Source organism: Peromyscus leucopus, chromosome 3, assembly GCF_004664715.2.
Source record: "Peromyscus leucopus breed LL Stock chromosome 3, UCI_PerLeu_2.1, whole genome shotgun sequence".
NCBI classification, from domain to species: Eukaryota; Metazoa; Chordata; class Mammalia; order Rodentia; family Cricetidae; genus Peromyscus; species Peromyscus leucopus.
The window spans coordinates 147637012-147661056 of NC_051065.1; the positions used below are offsets into that span (position 1 = coordinate 147637012).

At 41.1% G+C, this 24045-nt stretch overlaps 1 protein-coding gene across 1 annotated transcript; it reads right to left on the reverse strand.

Moving 5' to 3' along the window:
- Positions 1 to 2100: 2100 nt before the first annotated feature.
- On the reverse strand, positions 2101 to 7413 carry LOC114683494 (C-type lectin domain family 4 member A-like). The gene is made up of 4 exons (XM_028857823.2): positions 7299 to 7413; positions 4810 to 4961; positions 3795 to 3907; positions 2101 to 2626 (listed from the first exon to the last, which is right to left on the reverse strand). Exons 1-4 carry the CDS (start codon positions 7396 to 7398, stop codon positions 2485 to 2487), a joined length of 507 nt encoding a protein of 168 aa, XP_028713656.2. The 5' UTR covers positions 7399 to 7413; the 3' UTR covers positions 2101 to 2484.
- Between the last annotated feature and the right edge of the window lie 16632 nt (positions 7414 to 24045).

The window sequence follows — 24045 nt, forward strand, 5'->3', positions numbered from 1 at the left end:
CTATGGGCCAGTGAAAGTGACCTGGACAAATCAGTCAATTAGGGTTGACATCATACTCTATATAAAGGAAGTGGGTCAAAGGCTTTAAAGCAGTCCTTTGACAGAGGAGTATGAAAGTACTTGGGAACCAGCGTAGCATCTACACCCTTTACTATTTACTCAGGAGATATATGTTATTGAGTTTTAAAATGGAGCATTAGTCCCATTGGTAGAAAAGAAGATACCATTGCAACACAGGCAGAAAATACCAAGAACTTGCCAGGAGATGGCTCAGCGATTAAGAGCACTGGCTGTTCTTCCAAATGTCCTGAGTTCAATTCTCAGTGACCACATGGTAGTCTCTACAGGCAGAAAGCCACACATGTAGATAGAGCTCTTATACACATAAAATTAATAAATAAAATACTCAAAAGTGTGCTTTATTTATCTCTGGTATTGAACTAAATTAGTGTCATATGGGTTGAATGTTGGGTGTCTGTCATTTAGTTTCTCTGGACTTTTACCCAGTTCATAGGCAGTTACCTCTCTAATTCTTTGGGATCCCTAAAGCTATTGGGAAGTCTGTTTTATCATGGTAGGCCATGACGCTTTATGCTGCTCAGTTTTCTCATAGTTCATGCTAACAAGACAATTTTTGTTGGGAACTCACCATTTCAGAAACACTGACCATGTTATTAAAGTGTGGAGCCTTTGAGCCATGAGATGCTCACCCTGGCAGGGAAGTGATGTAGAAGACAGAGTTCACTCTCTTATCAAACAAACACTCACACCTATATAATGAACCCTGGTTAATCTCTGAACATCAGAGCTCAGATAAGTGCCCCCTGATTGTCTTATTCTGTATAATGCCAATCATTAACATTCTGGAAAATGATGCACATGTGGGGTCAATGGAAGTTAACTATTTAGGACCCTCCCTGACCTCACCTGGTATGTCCCTCCCATTTCTGCTCTGTATCTTTCTACATAACAAATCTATAATCCTAATAGAGCAGAATAATTACTTCAGTGTGTCATACTGCAACTTATAAATCCGCAGTTATCATGGGATCCTGGGACACGGCAGACAGATGACTTGAAGTAATGGCATCCTTGGGAACTCCTGAACTTGAAGCTTGAGTCTGAAATGAGGGAAGTCTTGTCAAGGCAAGGCTTGAGCTTGTAGAACAATTTAATTGGTAAATGAAAGGTTTGCAGCTATGGATAACCAGAACAGCCATAAGAAACATTTTGAGAATGGCTGAGGAAATACAGGCAATGTCACGTACCATATCAGAAAAGAGATGTTAAGTATTTTCTAAGAGTGATAATGGTATAGTTTTTTGTGCAATGACAATTTCAGATGATATATACTGAAATATTGACTTTAGTCTTATGTATCAAACTAACTCTCAAATGCCCTATCAAATAACATGTGCATATGTATGCATATACACACATATATATCAAATTATCAAATAGTCAACAATCATTACTATAGATGGTAGTTATATGAGTATTGATATTACCAAAGTCAACTTCTGTTTCAAAATATTTGTGACAAGAAGTTGAAAAGGCTTCTAAAGTGTTAAGCAGCATACAGGCCCCATGGGACATGTGGGTCTCCTTAATGTTCATCCACAGAGCAGAGGCTGCCCATAATGTGGCATGCACCAAACTGAGACACCAAAAATCATGGGGGTGCCAGTAGAAAGTTGGCTATCATCTTCTTAAACTGCTGTTGATGAAGATAACCCAGCCCAGGATCAGCCACCATTAGAGGTCCACATCAGCCTCATGGCACCCACAGCACCTGACACACTAGCCATGGGGACCAAGATCCTGAAAGGTTCCTAATAGTGCAGGTATTGGGGGACACGAGAAAATGCTGATGGACAGACACAAACTGCCAGAGAAAATGTGAGTAAGCACTGAGGATCAAAGTGACAATAGGTAACAATGTCACCCTGTCTGTCTGAATTTGCTTAAGAAGATCTTAAATGTTCTAACACCACACACACACACACACAAACAGACAACTAGGTTAGGTAATAGAGGGTGTTGTTAACCTGATTGTGTTATCCATTGCCCAATGCATTTACATATCAAATCAAGACAATGTAATGTAAATATACATGATTTATTTGTCAATTATACATCAATAAATTCAAAGACAGAAGAACATAGAGAAATTGGTAGATGGTCCACACCATAAAATTCTATCATCAAATGAGACTTTAGGAATCTAAGAATGGACATAGAGGCTGGAGTGCTTCCACATATGCACAAAGGATCCCGTAGAGTCTCTGGTATATGGGGAATTCTCATTATATAAAGAGTAAAGGATGAATAAATAAGTATATATGAGGACCAGTATTATCATATGGATAACTGTTGGCTGCCTACCTAAATTTCTATGGACATCTCTTCCACAAGAAGAGCTTTCCAGGTGTCTATGTAATGCTGGATAAAAATGCAAGCCCATGTCTATGGAGAATGCTTGATTCATAAGCATATTTTCTTCATCTGGCAAACTGACTTCTGTTCAGCACTGCAAGGGACGTCATTCCAGCCCCAACCAGAATCTCGATGATTTATTTTAACACATTTTTCTCTGTTATTGTTGGGCTCACCTGGGTGCCAGAACCTGGAAGGGAGGAAAGAGCATCATGGCATTTCCCACAGTGATTCTGGGAAAGAGAAAACAAGAGTAAGCAAGCCTCAGGATGCAGTGGTAATTTGTGGAAGCAGATTCAGGTGTGTACAAATCAACCGTTCTCCACCACCCATGTCTGACATGTCCCTGGAAAACAGGGTCCACTGCACTCAATATTCTCTTAACTTGTTACCTAACTGTTCTCCCAGAACACATCAGAGAGGATACTTCATCCCTAGATCTTGGTATCTGGGACTGTCATTCCATGTGCTTATTTATTGCTTGAAAGGTCTCTCCTTATTCTCGTGTTTTAATAAAGTTTTTTGTCCATTTTACAACTCTTATTTTAGAAACTGAAAAATTATTTAAAATATCTAGATAATCTATGTATTTCTATCATCTGGGACAAGAAATCTTCAATTCCTACTTTTCTTCTCTGAAGATTGAGAATGAGAATAACATTACTACCTATATCTCACAACAGAAAACAGGATAGAATATGGGAACATACTAAGATATTAGAGTTTTTAAATAATTATATAAATACAACACATAACAATATCAGAATGTGGGCTTTTGATTATGAGAAATAATCAGTGATGGTCTTGACATTAATTTTTATTATAAATATGTTAATGAAAGATGGAGAGATAGCTCAGAAATTAAATGTGCTTGTGCTTTTCCAAAAAATGTGAGAGATCTGTTCCAAGCCCACATATTGGAATATTCATACCACAAGTGACCCTAGACCCAGGGAATCCAACACTCTCTCCTGGGCACCATGGGCACCAATATACACATGGCACACACTCACAGAGAGACACAGATGTACACACAAATAAAAATAAATTAAATCCTATTGTTAAATATAGAGAGAGACTGAAAGCATAATGAAACCCACCATGATGTAGCACCTTGGTTGGGTGCCCTGGGTACTTATCATGCTACCCTCTTCAAACTCAATTTCCTCATCTCTCCTGGAGTATCAGTGACAAGTGTCTCACAGGACTCCTTGATGAGGAAATGGGGATAAAGTAACTCCATCCCCAGCACTCACACCAGGAGTGAGCTGTTTTAGTTTCATAACCAACAGCTGGAACACCCTAAAGTCTTCTCATGCTACAGGACCCAGGATTCCTCAAGGTAACTCTGGACTCACGTGGCACTTTCATTGTATGGTGTCTGATCAACCCATCGCCACTGTCGGTGACCTGGATCCGAAAGGCCAATATAATAAGCAGCATTAGGATCCAGGATCTTGGTGATGAAATCCTAAGAGGAAATAAAGATACAGCATTCAGCCTGGATGGAGTGATTCTTTTTCTGTTATAGAATTTTTATAAGATCTTTTGAAAACTATTTTAACTATACAAAATTATAGGACCAATATGATGCACCTATGGAAATACATAATAACCAAATCTCAGTTCATCTCTATAGGCCCTTAAATAGTTTTCAAATTTTAGATTAATGCATATTAATTATACATTTTAGAGGTACACTGTGATATTTTGACTGACTTATTTCTGGTCACAATGAGATGAGAAGACAAAGAAAGGATCAAGGAATAGAAGAGCCACCCCACCCCAGGAGTGCCATCTTCTCTGGCTGACCAGGACACAAAGTCATCACTCAGAGGCCTGATTTCCATGACATTGGAAACAATCTCTGTCCATGATCATAATGAATTCTCATCTCAGACTCACTCCCCTCTTTTCTTTCCCAACACCATTCCTAAAAGTTGTGCATGAGAGAATTTAGCAGATGTAAGCCTTCTCCATTCACAACCTCAGATATTCATTTCTGATGGTTGGCTATGACTCTCCTGATTTGATCCCCTTTCCCTAGTCAGCTCTGTGCCCTCCTCTGTTAGGCAGTGGGTACTACAGGAAGCATTAGAGTGCTGAAATCACACACTGCTCTTTCAAACAGAAACATTTCTTCCTTCCCTCCACCCTCAGCATTGCATTTCTGTTGCCATGGTTCCTTGTGGGTTGTTCGGCTTCACTGAAGCAGGGGCAAGGTGTAGAATGCCAAGGCTGAAGCAACCTTTCCAGCTTCCTGATGGAAAGCCTTCTGCCACATCAACAACACCCATGTCAACAAAACTCCCTCCTAGTAAAAAGAGGCAGACAGAAGGCCAGGCCCAGGCCCCACTCTCTCCCAGGATGCACCTGCTCTTCCTGGCTGTGGATCACCATCAGATGAGCACCCATGCTGGAGCACTTCTCCTCACTCTCTCTCCAAGATGCTAAGTCACTCACAGTGAAGTAGCAGTGGGAACTAAATGGCTTCCAATCCTTTGGGCAACAGCTCCAGACTTTGTCTTTGGAGGAAGAAGGAAATGGAAGTGCAATGTCATAAAGTCACTTTAAAATCTGCTTGATGTGTAGACCACATGGAAGCTGGGACTCTCCACTTCTCCAGATAGGACATGAACCCCTCCCAATCAGATGCCAATCAACCCCGGTCTACCTCTATCAACATCAACATCAACATCAAGGCCCCTTTGTCCTACTGCGGTGCTGTCAGGAAAACAGAGTGTAAGGAAACTCGGACCCTGAGGACATTATGCCATACAGACTGTGTTGATGAGACTGTATGATGAGAATAGAACTCATCATACCAAGAACCAGAAAGTTCTCATATTGCATAAATATATACATATTGATACATGAAAGCAATAGATGCCATTAACCAATGCATCAAAATTTCAGAGTTAGCAGACAGATATTTTTAATTTGTGATGATAAAAGTGGTAGTCAATATATTACAACAAGCAAGATAACAAAAGTATAGGTTTATCTAAAAACTTGAAAATACCCATGATAGATGTTTCAAGAAGAAAATAAAAGCATTCTGGAAACAAGTTTTTAAAATATGTAAATCATCAACAAAGAAAGATGTAAAGAGCTGAATGGAAATTTCATATCTTGAAAAATATATTTTAAGTATTCCAGGGTGTTAATTGCTTCCTGAGGCAACAGAGATATCAGTGAACCCTCAAGAATTGCTGGGGGTGGTGGGTGTCAGTTTGAAATGAAACAGAAAATAAAGTCTCATGTAAAGATCCTAAATGTCTACAGATGAATGCAATGCTCATAGAAATTCCAAGATTCTTCATAAGATAAATAGACAAAACAATCTCAAAAATCATATAGAAAGCACACACACACACACACACACACACACACACACACACACACACACAAGAAAAAAAGACCTGGATAGCCAAAGCAACCCTGAAGGAAAAAGAATGATGTTGGAGGTATCACCAGACCTGACTTCAGGCTACACTGTAGAGCATGGTACCACAACAAAAGTACACACATTGATCAATGAACACAAAAGAGAACCACAGACATGAACACACACACTACAGCCACAGGACTTTTCACTAGAAATACATATCAGAGGAAGACAGGCTCTTCAACAAACTGTGCTGAGAAAACTAGGTACCGATGTGCAGAAGAATGAAGCTAGATCCATAGCTGTTCTGTGTAAAAATTGACTTCAAAATAGACTCTAAAAGGATTAAACACCTTAATGTGAGGCCTGCAACCCTAAAATTGTTAGAAGAAAAAAAGTAAAGACAACATTCAAAATGTAGGCATAGGGAAATACTCCCTGAATAAGACTGCAGGCTTCTTCACAGCAAAAAATACAATGAGTGAAGAGAGAGAGATCTGCTGAGAAATACAGGAATCCCAGACAAGCTGAGAAAGGCAGGAACCCCAGACAAGCTCAAATGGTCTAGGGAAACATGTGTTTTCCAACTGTGTCTCTTGGCAAAGACAATAAACAAACTGCCTATTTAGAGCAGGAAGGTGTATTCCAAAGACATCTCAGTTACAGATGTCAAAGACAGTCAAGAATCTTTGCTTACTCAGGGCCAAATTGATGGATAGCCTTAAGTACTCTTCTCTCTCTTTCCTAAATCTAAGTAATACACATTCACCAGTCTGCACTCCAGCTTAGTTTATGAGAAAAACAAATTCTCTATTCAAATCTTGAGTAAATTACACTTTGTAGATACTGTAACTGAGAATGCAACAAGATCCTCACACACACACATACACACACACACACACACACACACACACACAAACACACACGAAAACACTTGAGGGACTACAGAAATGGCTCAGTGGTTAAGAGTGTGTACTGCTCTCACAGAGGACTGGAGTTCAGTTCCCAGCACCCACAACCTGTGACTCACAACCACATCTAACTCCAGCTCCAGGGATCTGACCCCCTCTTCTGCCTCTGCAGGCAATGCACTCATGTACACCAACCCACACACAAGCACGTGCATATATACTTGTATTAATTAAAAATGAAATCTTAAACACACACCATTGAGCATGACTCCCTGGAGATGCTCACATTCTTGGCATCAGATTTGCTTTATTCTTTTTGGAAGTCTTTTCTGTTTCTAATAAAATTCTACTCAGTCCAGTATTGCCTCTCCCTCCCTGAAACTCTGCTTTATTGACACTAGGGTGCACACATCCCAATCATGCCTGATGAGAGACCTCTAAAAAGAACTCCACAGGCAGCTGGTACTGTGTGGTAGGAAGTCCTGTCCATATAGTGCCCATTGCTGATGGAGCTACCTGAGAATCTTGTTGGAAATGCTGGTTTTAGGCACATTAAGTTTTACCTTTCAAGAGTGGATGCTGTTTTGTACACCCCAACTCAGCGTAATTCAGTTCTTTTGTAATTGCTTTTTCATCAAGAAGCTCAGAATGTTTTTTAAACATAGCTGTAAAACAGAATAAAAAACAATTCATTTTTCTGGTAGTGCTAACATTTGACTCTTTACTTTTACTTTCTTACATTCTTTGTAGAAACAAAACCTATATGTGTCCAATTACCTGAGTCGTTAGAGCCTGCCTGGGAAAGATTCTCCATCACCACAGAGTGTGGAAGCTGTGGTTCTAATACTTGGGAATTAGAATGAGGGAAAATGGAAGGTTCAGGTACCTTAACTATACAAGTTAGTATAGCTAGTTCGTTGGTTTAGCTAGCTAGTTATTTTAGTTTAGTTGGCTGTTGGTTAACTTAGTTGGTTGGTTAGTTAGTTAGTTAGTTCATGGCTAGCCTGGGCTATATAAGACCTTACCACAAAGAGAGATACATTTCCAATCCCTCAAAGCCAGCATTTCCCTGCTCCTAGTGATTTATGACCACAGATATCTTCAGGAAGAAATGGAAGGACAGGACAGAACCGTAACCCTGGGCACTCTTCAAAATTTCATGGAGGACACACTGAAGACTACATCTTAAGTGATAAGTTCTATTAAGTAGGTGTGAACCCCAGGAATAGTGAGGGAGAAATGAACTAATTCAGAGCAGTTCCAGGTTACCTGAGCAGGGAAGTTATAGAAGCCCAACATTGATCAAAAGGACATGGTTTTCATCCTCTTTTTCCTGCATTTCCCTCCCCCAAGCTAGCTCTGACTTCTCAGTGTCCCCACATTATCATGGAGTTCCTAACTTAAATCTAACTCACCTTTCCTCGAGAAATGGAATTTTCTTTCTTCTCTTCCTCATCTCCCACTTGTTCCTGGAGTCACTAGATTCCGGCTTTCCCTTCTGCTCATTTACCAAACATTCCTGAACTAGATGTCAATGGCTCCTCATGACCACTAATCAGTTATCTTCCTGTGGGACTTCTCACATGACCCTGCCCACTTCTCTTCCTCCTTAACTGGTGGGAGACAGTGGCTCCCTCTGGTTTTGCCTGGTCCTGTTTGCTGCTGTTTCCTGTCTTTCCTACCTGTTTCCTTCTACACCCACCTCTCTTAAAATGGAACTTAGCATTCAGTTCCTTCTGCATCTCTCTTTCTCCTCCAAATTCCTCTTCTTTAGTGATATTCATTGTCCTGGGTTGTTGGGGTGGGGGTGGGGAGTGGAAGTGGTTGTTTTTTTAGTCTATTTTGTTATCTGCTAAAAAGATCTTCTAAAATGTATTCCTCTATCTTAAACATGTTAATATACATCCAACTAAACTGTGCAACTGAGATTTTGGCGAATAAAATCCAAATTTAAATCATCATATTCCAACTCAACCTGCTGCTCATCTTCTTCCTCTTCAAATAACTTCATGACTGCTGACTTTATGAAATAGAATATTAAACTTGTACCTCACTCCTCTGTTTCCCCTATTTTCAGTTATCAATATTGACCAAAATGTCACCTCCTTTTGGTCCAACTTCTCTCCTGTCCTGTACATCACTAGCATGATCTTTTGATCAAGCCCTTAGTGCTGCTCAAACAGATTCTGAATTAGTGTCCTAATTTCTCCTTCCCTTCGTTTTCACACTCTGTAAGAGCACACTTCTCTAAGTCAGTTTTAATTTTATCATGTCCTGCTTCAGATTTTTCAAGGTATCTCCATAACAGTTGCACATTGAAAAACTGGACACACTTCTCACCTTCCCTGTATGAATACCCACTTGGACTATGCCTTTGCAGTTCCCTACAAAGAAGCTGGTCAAATCTACGTCACCTCTTCTGAGCTGCCTTTAAGAGTTCTTTGGCCACTAAAACACACAAAGGCAAATGGGTGTGCGCTCCATGCTGGGCTTGGCTTACTGCCTCCATCCATCCTGGAACTCTGAAGTTGCCATAGGAAGCTGGGTTGTCTGTTACTGATGTATGACTCCATGAGAATGAGTAAGTTCACCTAGGACCATGGGAATCTCCAAGAGAGATCAGCCTCGCCAGGGCCACCAAGCAAGAATTAAATAAATATTTCAATTAACCTACTAAATTTCAAGTTGGTTAGTGGTTGAGCAATAGCTACTGAATAAAATAACATTAAGAGGGGATGCATATGTAAGATGGTATGCACTATTTTGTGATCTGAGTGCAGTTTTGTCTGCCCCTACAGTTTGATGCTTAGTTCTCCATTGTTGGAGCCCATGCAGATTTCCTAGGGCTTTACCCAGCAGGTCTGCATAAAGAGGATGATTGGATCTCGGAACTGAGTACCAGGCGTCGGAGATGGTCTGCCCCTGGCCATGCTGGAGGTCGGTCTTTTGCTCCATCCCTTCGTAATACTTTGACATAGACAGTCAGGGCGTGATGGATTAGGATCCAGGCCCTCTCAAGTCTATCCTGTATTTTCTATCTTTTTCTCTCCCCTCTATCCTTCTATCTAATATTTCCTGCTGCTTCTACTCAAGAGTACTCTGGGGAAATGTGGGGTGTGATGACCCCCACAGATGGCACCAGTGAACAGAAACTAAGACATAAAGAAAAAAATATAAAAATATTTTCTGTCCCCTCTATACTTCTGTCTAATATTCCCTGCTGCTTCTACTCCAGAGCACTTGGGGAAAGTAGAAGTTTAGGGGCTGCCAGTAAGCAGTTGGTCTGATCCAGTTTTGTAGTGAAAAAAAAATTAAATGAGGCGGGGGTTTTATCTTCAGAAGAAAAAGAAAAAAGGGACTGGAAGGAGTCCGAATATAAGGCTGCAGCATAGAATCTTCTGTATCAAGATTTCTCTCCTTCTGTCTCTCTCTTAATTTACCTATGAAAAATAAGGAAAGTAGGAAATAGAAATATAGTGTAGGAGCCAGAGGTGAGTGATTCTGTTCACACCCAGGGAGGCCTGCCCCTAGGACCCATCCCTGGGCCCCAGCTATTTCCCGAGAACACCCACCCAAATCCACCCCAGTGGCCAGCCAACTGGCAGAGCTCCTGCAGAAAGGTTCCCCTTCTCCAAGACCCCCCAGCGGACCCTGCAATCTACACACCCTGCCCCCATAACCATCCGCCCCAGACACCCGCCACTTCCTGAGGCTTGGAAACAAACCCCCAGCTCTCAGGCGGACCAGAGAGAGAGCTCTTGTTGGACAAAGAGCTGTCTTTGGACCAAGAGTAACCTCAGCAAACAGGGAATCTGCCAACCCTCCTTAGACCAAGAGTGGCTTTCTGAGAAGTAGAATCTGCCACCTCTTATTGGACCAAGAGAGGCTTCCTGAAACACAGACTCTGTCAGCTCTGACTGAAACAAGAGCCCTGATAAGAACAAATCCGTAAGTCACAGAATCAACTAGCTCGGGTTGGCCCAGGAAAAGCTCCCTGAGACACAGAAGCTGCCTGCTCCAATTAGACCAAGAGCTAAGATTAGACCCAGAAGGGCCCCCTGAGACACAGACACAACAAGCACAGAGTGGACCAACAGCAAATAGCTCAAACACAGGCACCTCTTATACCTATTAGAAGAGGAGATGGGCAGATGTCAAGGCAGAAGTACATACAACAACATAAAGAGCAATACTGCATCACCAGAACCTAGCCCGTCTCCAACAGCAAGACATGAACATCACAAGGTAGAAGAAGCAAAAAAGAAAAGTGACTTTAAGAATAGCATCATGAAGATGCTAGAGGCCTTTCAAGAAAAAATGAAAAATAAAATTGAGGAAAAGATGAACAAAAAAGTGGAGGATATCAATAAAGAAATTGAGAAAAGGTCAAACAAAAAATTGGAAGAAATCTATAAAGAGAGGGAAAAACAAATAAAAAATTGGAAGAAAGCAATAAATCCCTTAAAGAAAACCATGAAAAAGCAATTAAACAGGTGAGGGAAACAGTTCAAGACCTGAAAAGGGAAATACAAACAATGAAGAAGACACAGAGGGAATGCTAGAAATAGAAAACCTGAGTAAATGAACAGAAAACACAGATGCAAGCATAACCAACAGAATACAAGAGATGGAAGAGAGGATCTCTGCTGTAGAGGATACAATAGAGGAAATGGATTCGTCAGTCAAAGAAAATACCAAAGCCAAAAAAGTCATAGCACAAAATGTCCAAGAAATCTGGGACACCATGAAAAGACCAAATCTAAGAATAATAGGGATAGAAGAAGGAGAAGAATACCAACTCAAAAACACAGAAAATATATTCAACAAGATCATAGAAGAAAATTTTCCCAACTTAAAGAAGGAAATACTTATGATAATACAAGAAGCATATAGAACACCATACAGACTAGACCCCAAAAAAAAGTCCCCTTGCTGCATAATAATTAAACAAATAAACCTACAGAATAAAGAAAGAATATTAAGAGCAGCAAAGGAAAAAGGCTGGGTGACTTATAAAGGCAAAACCATCAGAATAACACCCAATTTCTCAATGGAGACTTTGAAAGCCAGAAGGAACTGGACAGATGTAATGCAGACACTAAGACACCATGGATGCCAGCCTAGACTAATATACCCAGCAAAACTTTCAATCATCATAGAGGGAGTGAGCAAGACATTCCAAGACAAAAACAGATTTAAACAATACTTATCCACAAACCAGCCCTACAGAAAGCACTAGAAGAAAAATTCCAACCTAAGAAAGTCAGATACACCCACAAAAACACAGGCAATAGATGACCCCACAGCAGTAAACCCCAAAGAAGAGAAGTACACACACACTACCACCAAAAGATAACAGGAACTAACAATCACTGGTCATTAATATCCCTTAATATCAATGGACTTAATTCACCAATAAAAAGACACAGGCTAACAGACAGGATACGAAAGCAGGACCCATCTTTCTTCTGCATACAAGAAACACACCTCAAATTCAAAGATAGACTCTACCTAAGAATAAAAGGCTGGGGAAAGTCTTTCGAATCAAATGGTCTTAAGAAGCAAACTGGTGTAGCCATCCTAATATCAAGCAAAATAGTCTTCAAACTAAAGTCAATCAAAACAGATCAAGAAGGACATTACATACTCACAACAGGAAAGAGCCACCAAGATGAAGTTTCAATTCTGAACATTTATGCCCCAAACACAAGGGCACACACATATGTAAAAGAAATATTACTAAAGCTTAAATCACATATAAAAGCCCACATATTAATAGTGGGAGACTTCAACACCCCATTCTCACTGCTGGACAGATCTGCCAAATTGAAACTTAACAGAGAAATAAGGGACTTAACTGATGTTATGAATCAAATGGACTTAATTGATATTTACAAAACATTCCATCCTAATAAAAAAGAATATACCTTCTTCTCAGTACCCCATGGAACCTTCTCTAAAATCAACCACATACGTGGCCACAATCAAATCTTGTTGCGGTAACGCCCGCGTTACCGATAACCGTTCACCTTGCCTGAGCGAAGGGCTGCGGATTAAAAAATAGAGACAAAAGACAGCGGGTCATTCGTACGATTGGATGTCGAATGCCGTTTATTGAAAGAGGGAAGAAACCTTAAATACGTACAGGCTTACAGCACAAATGGAGGAACCCCCGGAGGGCAGAAGTTCGCTGTCAATGGTCCACATTCCAGACTCAATGTTCTATATTCTTGCATCTAAGTAGTTAACTGCCCAAAATGCAGGATACACAACAAAGAACTTCCCTTAAGCATTCAGAAGGGTGGATACCGGCAGGGAATCGAATAGGGAGGACACAAGGAATTCCCTTAAGCATTCAGGAGGGTGGATACCGGCAGGGAATCTGAATAGGGAGGACATCTGATCAAGGTCAAGCAAGCAAGGCTGCAGCCACTCCCAGTCGGGGGCCGGGGGCCAGGGCCCATGGCGCCCACAGTTCCCCCCTTATTATTAAATGAGCTTCTGACTTAGGTTGCGTGGGACCAGCAGACCACCTTACCCGTCATAGAGACACTTGCCCAGGCCACACAAGTGCTCTGTCTTAGGTTGGTGGCAGCCCCCCAAGCATTACCCGTCTCTGAATACTCATTATCATACAGACTCAACCATGTGAGCTGTAGAGTGACTGCTGCCAAAGATTTCAAAGTGGCACTGGGCTTGCAATCTGTGCGACACAGAAAAGACCAACAGAAGTCCGAACCCACCCATAGCCAGGAGGCTAAAGGCAATTGAACCATTCCCTTCTTAAACGAGCCTTACTGCAAATTGGAGTCCTTGTAAGGTGGTATCCCATAAGCAAATGGAACTTGAGTTTTAATAATTTTACAACTTACAAAGCCAATTATAATGTATAAAAGTGGAATTAAATTTGTCATGCCCAATAAGAAGAAAGATTAACTAACTGTGGTAGCTACTTTTGCTGCCAGGGTCTCCATTGTGCTAGCTGTAGTAACCAATTATGAAATAGCAATCCCAGAAACAATAGCAGCAGTGGCCACCACTGCTATAACAGCAACAACGGCAACAGCGATGTCAGAGTCTCTTCTGGAGCGTGTGAGCATCATCTGTGTCTAGCTGCCACGGTCCACTGGCATGGACACGGCTCCAGGAACACGAACCACCAAGGCCCATTTTTCTTGATCCCAGCACTACTTAGGCTGGCAGGTCTGCAAGAGAACAACTGAGAAACAAAGAAAACAGAAAACAAAAACAGCAAACAAGGAGCAGAACTAATGGCCTCAATAATGGCCACATTCAGGCTCACAAATTTTGAGGTATCTTCAAAAAGGCTAGATGAATTTCAGGAGGCAAATAAATGTTGCACAGAGCCATTCCTGAAAAGTAGGTACTACACCAGCTTGAGGGGGGTCGCAAAATGCGAAAAAGGCTTAGCTGGTATGCTACTGTTTACAACTGAAGTTCATTGACCTTCAGAGTTATCCTTAATCTCCAAGGTGTGGTACATTCTCAATGTTTTTTGAAAAAAGTTACCATACATTACCTTCTGAGGAATCCAACCACATGGCTACAGTTCCTAGGCTTAGAATAATGTTTGCCAAGGCTGGCCGTATTGGGCTCTCAATCCCCATTGGCATCAGAAGGGGAGAGTTTTTTACGAAGGCCCAATAGGTCTCTGCCATGTTGGGATTCAGCAGCAGCCACAGGACGCACACAGCGTTCAGGAACCCACAGAGGAATTTCATTGTCCTGCGGAAAGACACAAACAGATCCCCGGGCCCACACCAACACCGGATCGGGTCCCCTCCAAGTGCCAGTAGAAAGATCTTTCCATTGCACCAGAGGATGATTTGCAACAGGAGCCCTCCAGTGCTTATCTGCAGCAGATACTCCAGCAGAATCCACCGATAAAAAATTTAAAATATATAAAACAAGGGAAAGAATAGAATGTGGAGAGGAAAGATGAGCCCCTAACTCCCCCTTTTTTACTTTAGCAATATAAGTTTTTAAGGTACGATGGCAGCGTTCTACTATAGCCTGCCCTTGAGGATTATAAGGAATACCAGTCTTATTAACAATAGAAAAATCTTGGCAGAATTTTGAAAATCCCGTACTACTGTAGGCGGGACCATTATCAGTTTTTATGCATTTTGGCACTCCCATGTAAGCAAAAGCATGAAGACAATGATTCTTTACACAAATACAATAAGGAGAATTAAGATCTATATATTGTACGTGAGCCTGTTCAGGGTCTCTTGCATACGTGGTAGGGCTGCACGTCCTTCAGTTGTTAATTTACAGGGAGATGAAGGGTCAGGGTCGCCCTTTAAGACATCATACAAGGGGCGAAGCTGACCTGTTGGAATTTTTAAAGTGGGCCGAAGCCATTGAATATCTCCCAGAAAGGTTTGGAAATCATTAAGTGTGCGTAGCTGATCCATACGCAGAGTAATCTTTTGTGGGCGTATGCCCGTGCGTAACAATTTATGACCTAAATAATGATAGGGAAAAGATACCTGTACCTTTTCTGGGGCTATCTGTAAATTAGCCAAGCTAAGAACCTCTTGTAAATAAGAAAAGGCATCAAAAACAAGTTTTTTATCTTTAGCAGCCATTAATATATCATCCATATAGTGAATTATATAAACATCTGGAAAAGCTTTTCGAACTGGAGCTAGGGCCAAAGACACATAAATTTGACATATAGTAGGGCTATTGGCCATTCCTTGAGGCAATACCACCCACTGATATCTCTGATAAGGTTCCTTAAGATTTTCTGAAGGAACACTGAAAGCAAAGCGAGGACTGTCCTCGGGATGCAAAGGAATGGTGAAGAAACAATCCCTCAAGTCAACCACAATTAAATGCCAATGCTTAGGAATTGCCACAGGGGCAGGCAAGCCAGGCTGTGTTGCTCCCATGAGAAGCATGGTTTTATTTACAGCTCTAAGATCCTGTAACAGCCTCCATTTTCCTGATTTCTTTTTAATAACAAATATAGGTGAGTTCCAAGGTGAAGTGGAAGGAATGATATGTCCAGCATCTAACTGCTCCTTAACCAATGCATACGCAGCCTCCAATTTTTCCTTAGCAAGGGGCCACTGCTCTACCCATACAGGGTCATCACTCTTCCAAGTGATTTTTATCGGTTGTATGATTGAAGGCTGCTGTGCAGTGACCCCTATGGAAAAGATCCTAATCCTCTAGTATCGCCAGGACCCCTAGTGACACAGTTTTTGTCTGCCACAGGGAGCGGGTCTCCTTGCAACATTTTCCCTAAGCCTTTGCCGGGCAGTAGCCCTGACTCTTTAGCATCTGTTGTACAGGCTGTGTAGTAAGCACCGCTTCCATGCCATCCAACACATCCCGTCCCCACAAGTTCACTGGAATGTCAGGTAGCACAAAGGGTTGAAAAGTTCCTGTATGACCTTCCTCATCCTTCCAATTTAAAAGTAGCTTGCTCTGTAATGGCGTCTGAGCTGTGCCGATACCTTGTAGGTGAGAGGTAGAATTTTTAAGGGGCCAATTGGGATCTCAGGATTCTTGTGAAATTATAGATATATCTAGCACCAGAATCCAATAATCTTTCAATCTCAATCCCATATAATTTTATTTTTAATTTAGGCTGTTTATCATTGATAACTGTTTGTCAAAACACCTTTTTCCCTGTATTTCCAAAGCCTCCAGTTCTATATATCGGCACCATTTTGAATTTAAAATATGAAAGCAATAATAATTGAGCAATTCTATCACCAGCTTTTGTTTCCATGGTCCTTTTACATATGCCAATTATAAAAGCATTAAATACAATCTCTATAGGATTTGAAGAGGTAAACTTTAGGTAATACTCTTGAGTATTTTTATAAAATCTTAAAAAGAGGATCCTTTCTTATAGATTTGAAGTAACACATTAACATAAATAGCCAATTATTAACAATGTGGACCAAACAATTTACCTGTATTTTATTTACTGTAAAAATAATTTTGTAACCTCTTTATCAGTAAGAGATTATCATTTATGGGTTTATCTTAGCAACATTATTTAATAAGCTAATAACCCAATCCATTTCAGGTGTTATATTTTTATAGAATTAAACCAAGAATTTCTAGAAAGCAACTTAAATCACAGAGCCAAATTTTCAGTAATGGTCAACAGACAAGAGCACATCTAATATATAGTTCAAAATTATGAATCCTGTTCCTTTAGTTTATCTATCATGAAAATCCAAACATTCATCCATCCAAACTTTTATTAAGACAATCAAAAGAACAGAACATCCTTTATTCAAACAGCATTGACTTAGCATTCAATGTCCTGACCGAGACCATTTTTTACCAGAAGTTAGGCCCGGTTTAAACTTTTAGTGCTAGTCCCTTCCCAGCCCCAGCTCGCTGGCTCTGCCAGTGCTCAGGCTCTATTGCCAGCACCTGTCTGGGCCGCACTCCATCACGGCTCTGCCTCCCACCGGGTGTATACCTGTCCGCCGCTGCTTTGGGCTATCTCCTGTACGCCTCTGTCCGCCACAGCCGCTGGGCGCGCCCCGCACACACAAATTCACGTTTAAACTTCCTACTCCCATGAAGGGACTACCTAATAACGAGTTATTCCCACCATAAGGGAAAACAGAAAAACATTTCCCACGAAGGGATCCTAAATATTGAATTATTCCCACTCTGAGGGAAAAATAAAAAACATTTGAACCAAAATTAAGCAAACAGACAGTAAAACTTTAAGCTCTGGGCTCGCTTGCTGTTCAGCCAGCAGCAATGAGGCCTACCTGCCGATTCTTTGTAATTCAGATGCTGCCGCTCTGCACTGGCGGGAAGAAAGAGCTCAAGAGTTTTCAGCTATCCTGAAAACTCTACAACTGGAAAAAGTCTTTACATTCTCCATTACCACTGGGAAGAGGCTTCTCTCTTTCCTTCATCCTTCCTCTACAAGGCCCAAATCTTTAGGCCTAGTTTCAAAAATTTTTTCCCCTTTTTACCGGGAAAATTCTTTTTTCTTGATTAAAATTTTTCTCCCATTTTTAACGGGAAATTTCCTTTCCTTCCCTCTTCTTTATTGGGAAGATTTCCTTTTTCATTTAAAATCTTTAGCTGTCTTGCCCTTACTTAACTTTGGTGCCTTCCTGCTTCAACAGTCCAATTAACTGACTGTGAGCTACCTGCACCCATTTCAATCCACTCTCACCTGTAAAATGCCGGCCGGCCTTCCAAGAGTGTCCGTCAGCTGGTCCTTCTTTCTCAGAATCTCGGTAGGAACCTCCATTTGTTGCGGTAACGCCCGCGTTACCGATAACCGTTCACCTTGCCTGAGCGAAGGGCTGCGGATTAAAAAATAGAGACAAAAGACAGCGGGTCATTCGTACGATTGGATGTCGAATGCCGTTTATTGAAAGAGGGAAGAAACCTTAAATACGTACAGGCTTACAGCACAAATGGAGGAACCCCCGGAGGGCAGAAGTTCGCTGTCAATGGTCCACATTCCAGACTCAATGTTCTATATTCTTGCATCTAAGTAGTTAACTGCCCAAAATGCAGGATACACAACAAGGAACTTCCCTTAAGCATTCAGAAGGGTGGATACCGGCAGGGAATCCGAATAGGGAGGACACAAGGAAATTCCCTTAAGCATTCAGAAGGGTGGATACCGGTAGGGAATCCGAATAGGGAGGACATCTGATCAAGGTCAAGCAAGCAAGGCTGCAGCCACTCCCAGTCGGGGGCCGGGGGCCAGGGCCCATGGCGCCCACAAAATCTCAACAGATACAAAAAAAAAATTGGAATAACCTCCTATGTTCTATCAGACTACCATGGTTTAAAGTTAGATTTCAACAACAACAAAAACTACAGAAAGCCTACAATCTCATGGAAACTGAGTAATACTCACCTGAATCACCAGTGGGTCAAGGAAGAAATAAAGAAAGAAATTAAAGACTTCCTAGAGATCAATGAAAATGAATATACCACATATCCAAACTTATGGGACGCTATGAAAGCAGTGCTAAGAGGAAAATGCCCACATAAAGAAGTTGGAGAAATCTCACACTAGTGACTTAACAGCACAACTGAAAGCTCTAGAACAAGAAGCAGAAAAGTCACCCGGGAGGAATAGATGCCAGGAAATAATCAAATTGAGAGAGGAAATCAATAAAATAAAAACAAAGAGAACAATACAACGAATCAATGAAACAAAGAGTTGGTTCTTTGAGAAAGTCAACAAGATGGACAAGCCCTTATCCAAACTAACCAAAAGGCAGAGAGAGAGCATCCAAATTAGCAAAATCAGAAATGAAAAGGGAGACATAACAACTAACATTGAGGAAATCCAGAGAATCATCAGGTCATACTTCAAAAGCCCCTACTCCATGAAACTGAAAAATCAAAAGAAATGGATAATTTCCTGGGTAGGTACCACATACCTAAGTTAAAATCAAGACCAGATAAACTATTATAATAGACCAATAACCCCTAAGGAAATAGAAACAGTCATTAAAAGTCTCCCAACCTAAAAAAAGCCAGGACCAGATGGTTTCAACACAGAATTCTACCAGACCTTCAAAGAAGAGATAATACCAATCAATACTCTTCAAATTGTTCCACACAATAGAAACAGAAGGAATGTTACCAAATTCCTTCTATGAGGCTACAATTACCCTGATTCCCAAGCCAAACAAAGATGCAACAAAGAAAGAGAACTACAAACCAATCTCCCTCATGAACATTAATGCAAATATACTCAATAAAACACTGGCAAACACAGAACCTGGAAACAACCTAGATGCCTGTCAACGGAAGAATGGATGAAAAAAATGTGGTACATATACACAATGGAGTACTACTCAGCAGAGAAAAACAACGAAAGCATGAAATTTGCAGGCAAATGGATGGAACTAGAAAAAACCATACTGAGTGAGGTAACCCAATCCCAGAAAGACAGTCATGGTATGTACTCACTCATAAGTGGATTGTAGATATAAAATAAAGAACAATCAGACCACAACCCATAGAAACATGGAGGCTATATATATAGCATGGAGGTCCCTGGGACGACTGTGGCTTATAATAAAATTTGGTTTTACTCAATTATTGAAAAAAAATAGCCAAATGAATGGAAACACATGAACTATGAACCAAAGGCTGAGGGGCCCCCAGCTGGATCAGGCCCTCTGAATGGGTGTGACAGTTGATTGGCTTGATCAGTTTGGGAGGCAATTAGGCAGTGGGACCGAGTCCTGTGCTCATTGCATGAGTTGGCTGTTTGAAACCTGGAGCTTATGCAGGGACACTTGGCTCAGTCTGGGAGGAAGGGACTGGACCTGCCTGGACTGAGTCTACCAGGTTGATCGCAGTCCTCGGGGGAGGCTTTGCCCTGGAGGAGGTTGGAATGGGGGGTGAGCTGGGGTAAGGGGAGGGTGTGGGAGGGGGGAGAATAGGGGAACCCGTGGCTGATATGTAGAACTGAATGGTATTGTAAAATAAAATAAATAATTTTTTTTAAAAAATGCACATTTAAAAGCACAAAAAAAAATACTGGCAAACAGACTCCAAGAACATATCAAAATAATTTGTCTGGGGCTGGAGAGATGGCTCAGAGGTTAAGAGCATTGGCTGCTCTTCCAGAGGTCCTGAGTTCAATTCCCAGCAACTACATGGTGGTTCACAACCATCTGTAATGAGATCTGGTGTCCTCTTCTAGCCTGTAGGCAGACATACAGGCACAACACTGTATACATAATAAATAAATCTTTAAAAAAAATTATCCACCATGATCAAGTAGGCTTCATCCCAGGGATGCAAGGGTGGTTCAACATATGAAATTCTGTCAATGTAATACACCATATAAACAAACTGAAAGAAAAAACAACATGATTATCTCACTAGAGGCTGAAAAGGCATTTGACAAAATCCAACACCCCTTCATGATAAAGGTCTTGGAGAGATCAGGAATACAGGGAACATACCTAAAAATAATAAAGGCAATTTACAGCAAGCCAACAGCCAACATCAAATTAAATGGAGAGAAACTCAAAGCAATTCCACTAAAATCAGGAACGAGGCAAGGCTGTCCACTCTCCGCATACTTATTCAATATAATACTTGAAGTTCTAGCCAGAGTAATAAGACAACATAAGGAGATTAAGGGGATACAAATTGGAAAGGAAGAAGTCAAGCTTTCCCAATTTGCAGATGACATGATAGTATACTTGAGTGACCCCAAAGATTCAACCAAGGAACTGATACAGCTTATAAACACCTTCAGCCATGTAGGAGGATGCAAGATTAACTCAAAAAAATCTGTAGCCCTCCTATATACAATTGACAAATGAGCTGAGAAGGAAATCAGAGATACATCACCCTTTACAATAGCCACAAAGGATATAAAATACCTTGGGGTAACTCTAACTAAGCAATCGAAGGACCTGTATAACAAGAACTTTAAGTCCCTGAAAAAAGAAATTGAAGAAGATGTCATAAAATGGAAAGATCTCCCATGCTCATGGATAGGCAGGACCAACATAGTAAAAATAGCAATCTTGACAAAAGCAGTCTACAGATTCAATGCAATCCCCATCAAAATTCCAACACAATTCTTCACAGACCTAGAAAGAAAAATACTCAAATTCATATGGAAAAACAAAAAACCTAGGATAGCCAAAAGAATCCTGTACAAAAACAACCACTGGAGGCATCATGATCCCTGACTTCAAGCTCTACTATAGAGATACAGTAATAAAAACAGCTTGGTACTGGCATAAAAACTGACATGTGGACCAATGGAACCACATTGAAGACACTGACATTAATCTGCACACGTATGAACATATGATTTTCGACAAAGGAGCCAAAACTGTACAATGGAAAAAAGAAAGAATCTTCAACAAATGGTGCTGGCATAACTGGATGGCAACATGTAGAAGATTGCAAATAGATCCATATCTGTCACTGTGCACAAAACTTAAGTCCAAGTGGATCAAAGACCTCAACATAAATCCAGTTACTCTGAACCTGATAGGAGAGAAAGTGGGAAGTAGTCTTGAATGCATTGGCACCGGAGATCACTTCCTAAATATAACACCAGTAGCACAGACACTGAGAGCAACAATTAATAAATGGAACCTCTTGAAACTGAGAAGCTTTTGTAGGGCAAAGGACATGGTCAACAAGACAAAATGACAGCCTACAGAATGGGAAAAGGTCTTCACCAACCCCACATCTGACACAGGGCTGATATCCAGAATATATAAAGAACTCAAGAAATTAGACATCAAAATATCCAACAGTCCAATTTTTTTTAAAAAAAAAAAAATGGGCTATAGACCTAAACAGAGAATTCTCAACAGATGAAGCTCAAATGGCTGAAAGACATTTAAGGAATTGCTCAACATCCTTAATCTTCAGGGAAATGCAAATCAAAATGGCCTGAGATACCATCTTGCACCTGTCAGAATGGCTAAGATCAAAAACACTGAAGACAGCTTATGTTGGAGAGGATGTGGAGCAAGGGGAACATTCCTCCACTGTTGGTGGGGATGCAAACTTTTACAGCCACTTTGCAAATCAATATGTTGCTTTCTTAGAAAATTGGCAATCAACCTCTCTCAGGACCCAGCTATACCACTCTTGGGCATATACCCAATGAATGCTCAATCATACCACAAGGACACATGCTCACCTATGTTCATAGCATCATTATTTGTAATAGCCAGAACCTGGAAACAACCTATATGCCCTTCAACTGAAGAATGGATAAAGAAAATGTGGGACATATACACAATGGATTGCTACTCATCAGAGAAAAACAATGACATCATGAGGTTTGCAGGAAAATGGATAGAACTAGAAAAAAATCATCCTGAGTGAGGTAACACAGACTCAGAAAGACAAACATGGTATGTACTCACTCATAAGTGGATACTAGGTGTAAAGCAAAGGATAACCAGATTGCAACTCACAACTCCAGGGAGGCTACCTAGTAAAGAGGACCCTAAGAAAGACACAGGGATTGTCCAATGACAGAGAAATAAATGAGATCTACATTAGCAAACTAGACTTGGGGGCAGGGTAATGGAGGGCAAGGGTCGGGGGAAAGAGAGTTTAGGGGAGCAGGAGGTCCCAGCTGGATCAGGAACAGAGTAAGAGAACAAGGAGAGAGATACCATAATAAATGAAGACTCCATGGAAATATAAAGAAGCAGAGTGCTAGACAGGTCCCCAGAAATCCACAAAGATACTTCCACTGTAGTCTACTGGCAATGGTTGAGAGAAAGCCTGAGCTGACCTACTCTGGTGATTGGATGGCTGAACACCCTAACTGTCATGATAGAACTCTCATCAAATGACTGATGGAAGCAGAGGCAAACATCCATGGCCAAGCCCCTGGTGGAGCTCCAGGAGTCCAATTGGCGAGAGAGAGAGGAGGGATTATATGAACAAGAGATATTGAGACCATGATTGGAAAAAGCACAGGGACAAATAGCCAAACTAGTGGAAACACAGGAACTGTGAACCAATAGCTGAGGAGCCCCCATGGAACTGGATCAGGCCCTCTGAATAACTGAGATAGTTGATTAGCTTGAACTATTCAGGAGGCCCCCAGGCAGTGAGACCGGGACCTGTCCTTGGTGCAAACACTGGCTTTTTGGAACCTAGGGCCTATGCTGAGACACTTTGCTCAGCCTTGGTGTAGGAAGGAGGGGACTGGATCTGCCTCAGCTGACTCTACCAGGCTGTGCTGAATCCCCAGGGGAGACCTTGCCTTGGAGGAGGTGGGAATGGGGGGTGGATTAGAGGGAAGGCTGAGGGGTGGCAGGAGGGAAGACAGGGGAATCCGTGGCTGATATGCAAAATTATTTTAATTATAAAATGAAAATATAAAAAAAGAAAAAGAAATATAGTGTAGGAAAAACTTAAAAGAGTAAGGTGGAGTAGGAATGAAGGAAAATAGCATAAAGAAAATGTAGAGACAGAAACTAGGTGTTTAATTTTCTAACTATGGCTATTAATGAAAAATCCTAGAAAATAATCAGAGGAAATATCTATCAAAGAAGAGCTTAATGCGGGGTTGGGAGTGGGGGAGATTCCTGTGGGAAGCTTTTGATCCCAAGCGGCAGGAGAACGTAATTTTCGCCTGCAGAGCATTTCCCATGCAATTTTTTAAAGCAGTGCTTCACTTGACTATACTCTAAACATCTTGAGACTGGGAGCTGCAGCTATTTCTGGACTCTCTGACATGCTGCCCAGTATATAGTAAATAGATATTACTAATTATTGCATGAATAAATAAAATATCTACATAAAAATAGAGTG

Coding starts and splice junctions, on each gene's coding strand:
- LOC114683494 (XM_028857823.2), bottom strand. CDS start 7,398: ATGTTTAAAAAACATTCTGAGCTTCTTGATGAAAAAGCAATTACAAAA. Junction 4,962..7,298: donor ACAGCATCCACTCTTGAAAG/GTAAAACTTAAT, acceptor CTTCCTCCAAAG/ACAAAGTCTGGAGCTGTTGC. Junction 2,627..3,794: donor CCATACAATGAAAGTGCCAC/GTGAGTCCAGAG, acceptor CCTCCCTTCCAG/GTTCTGGCACCCAGGTGAGC.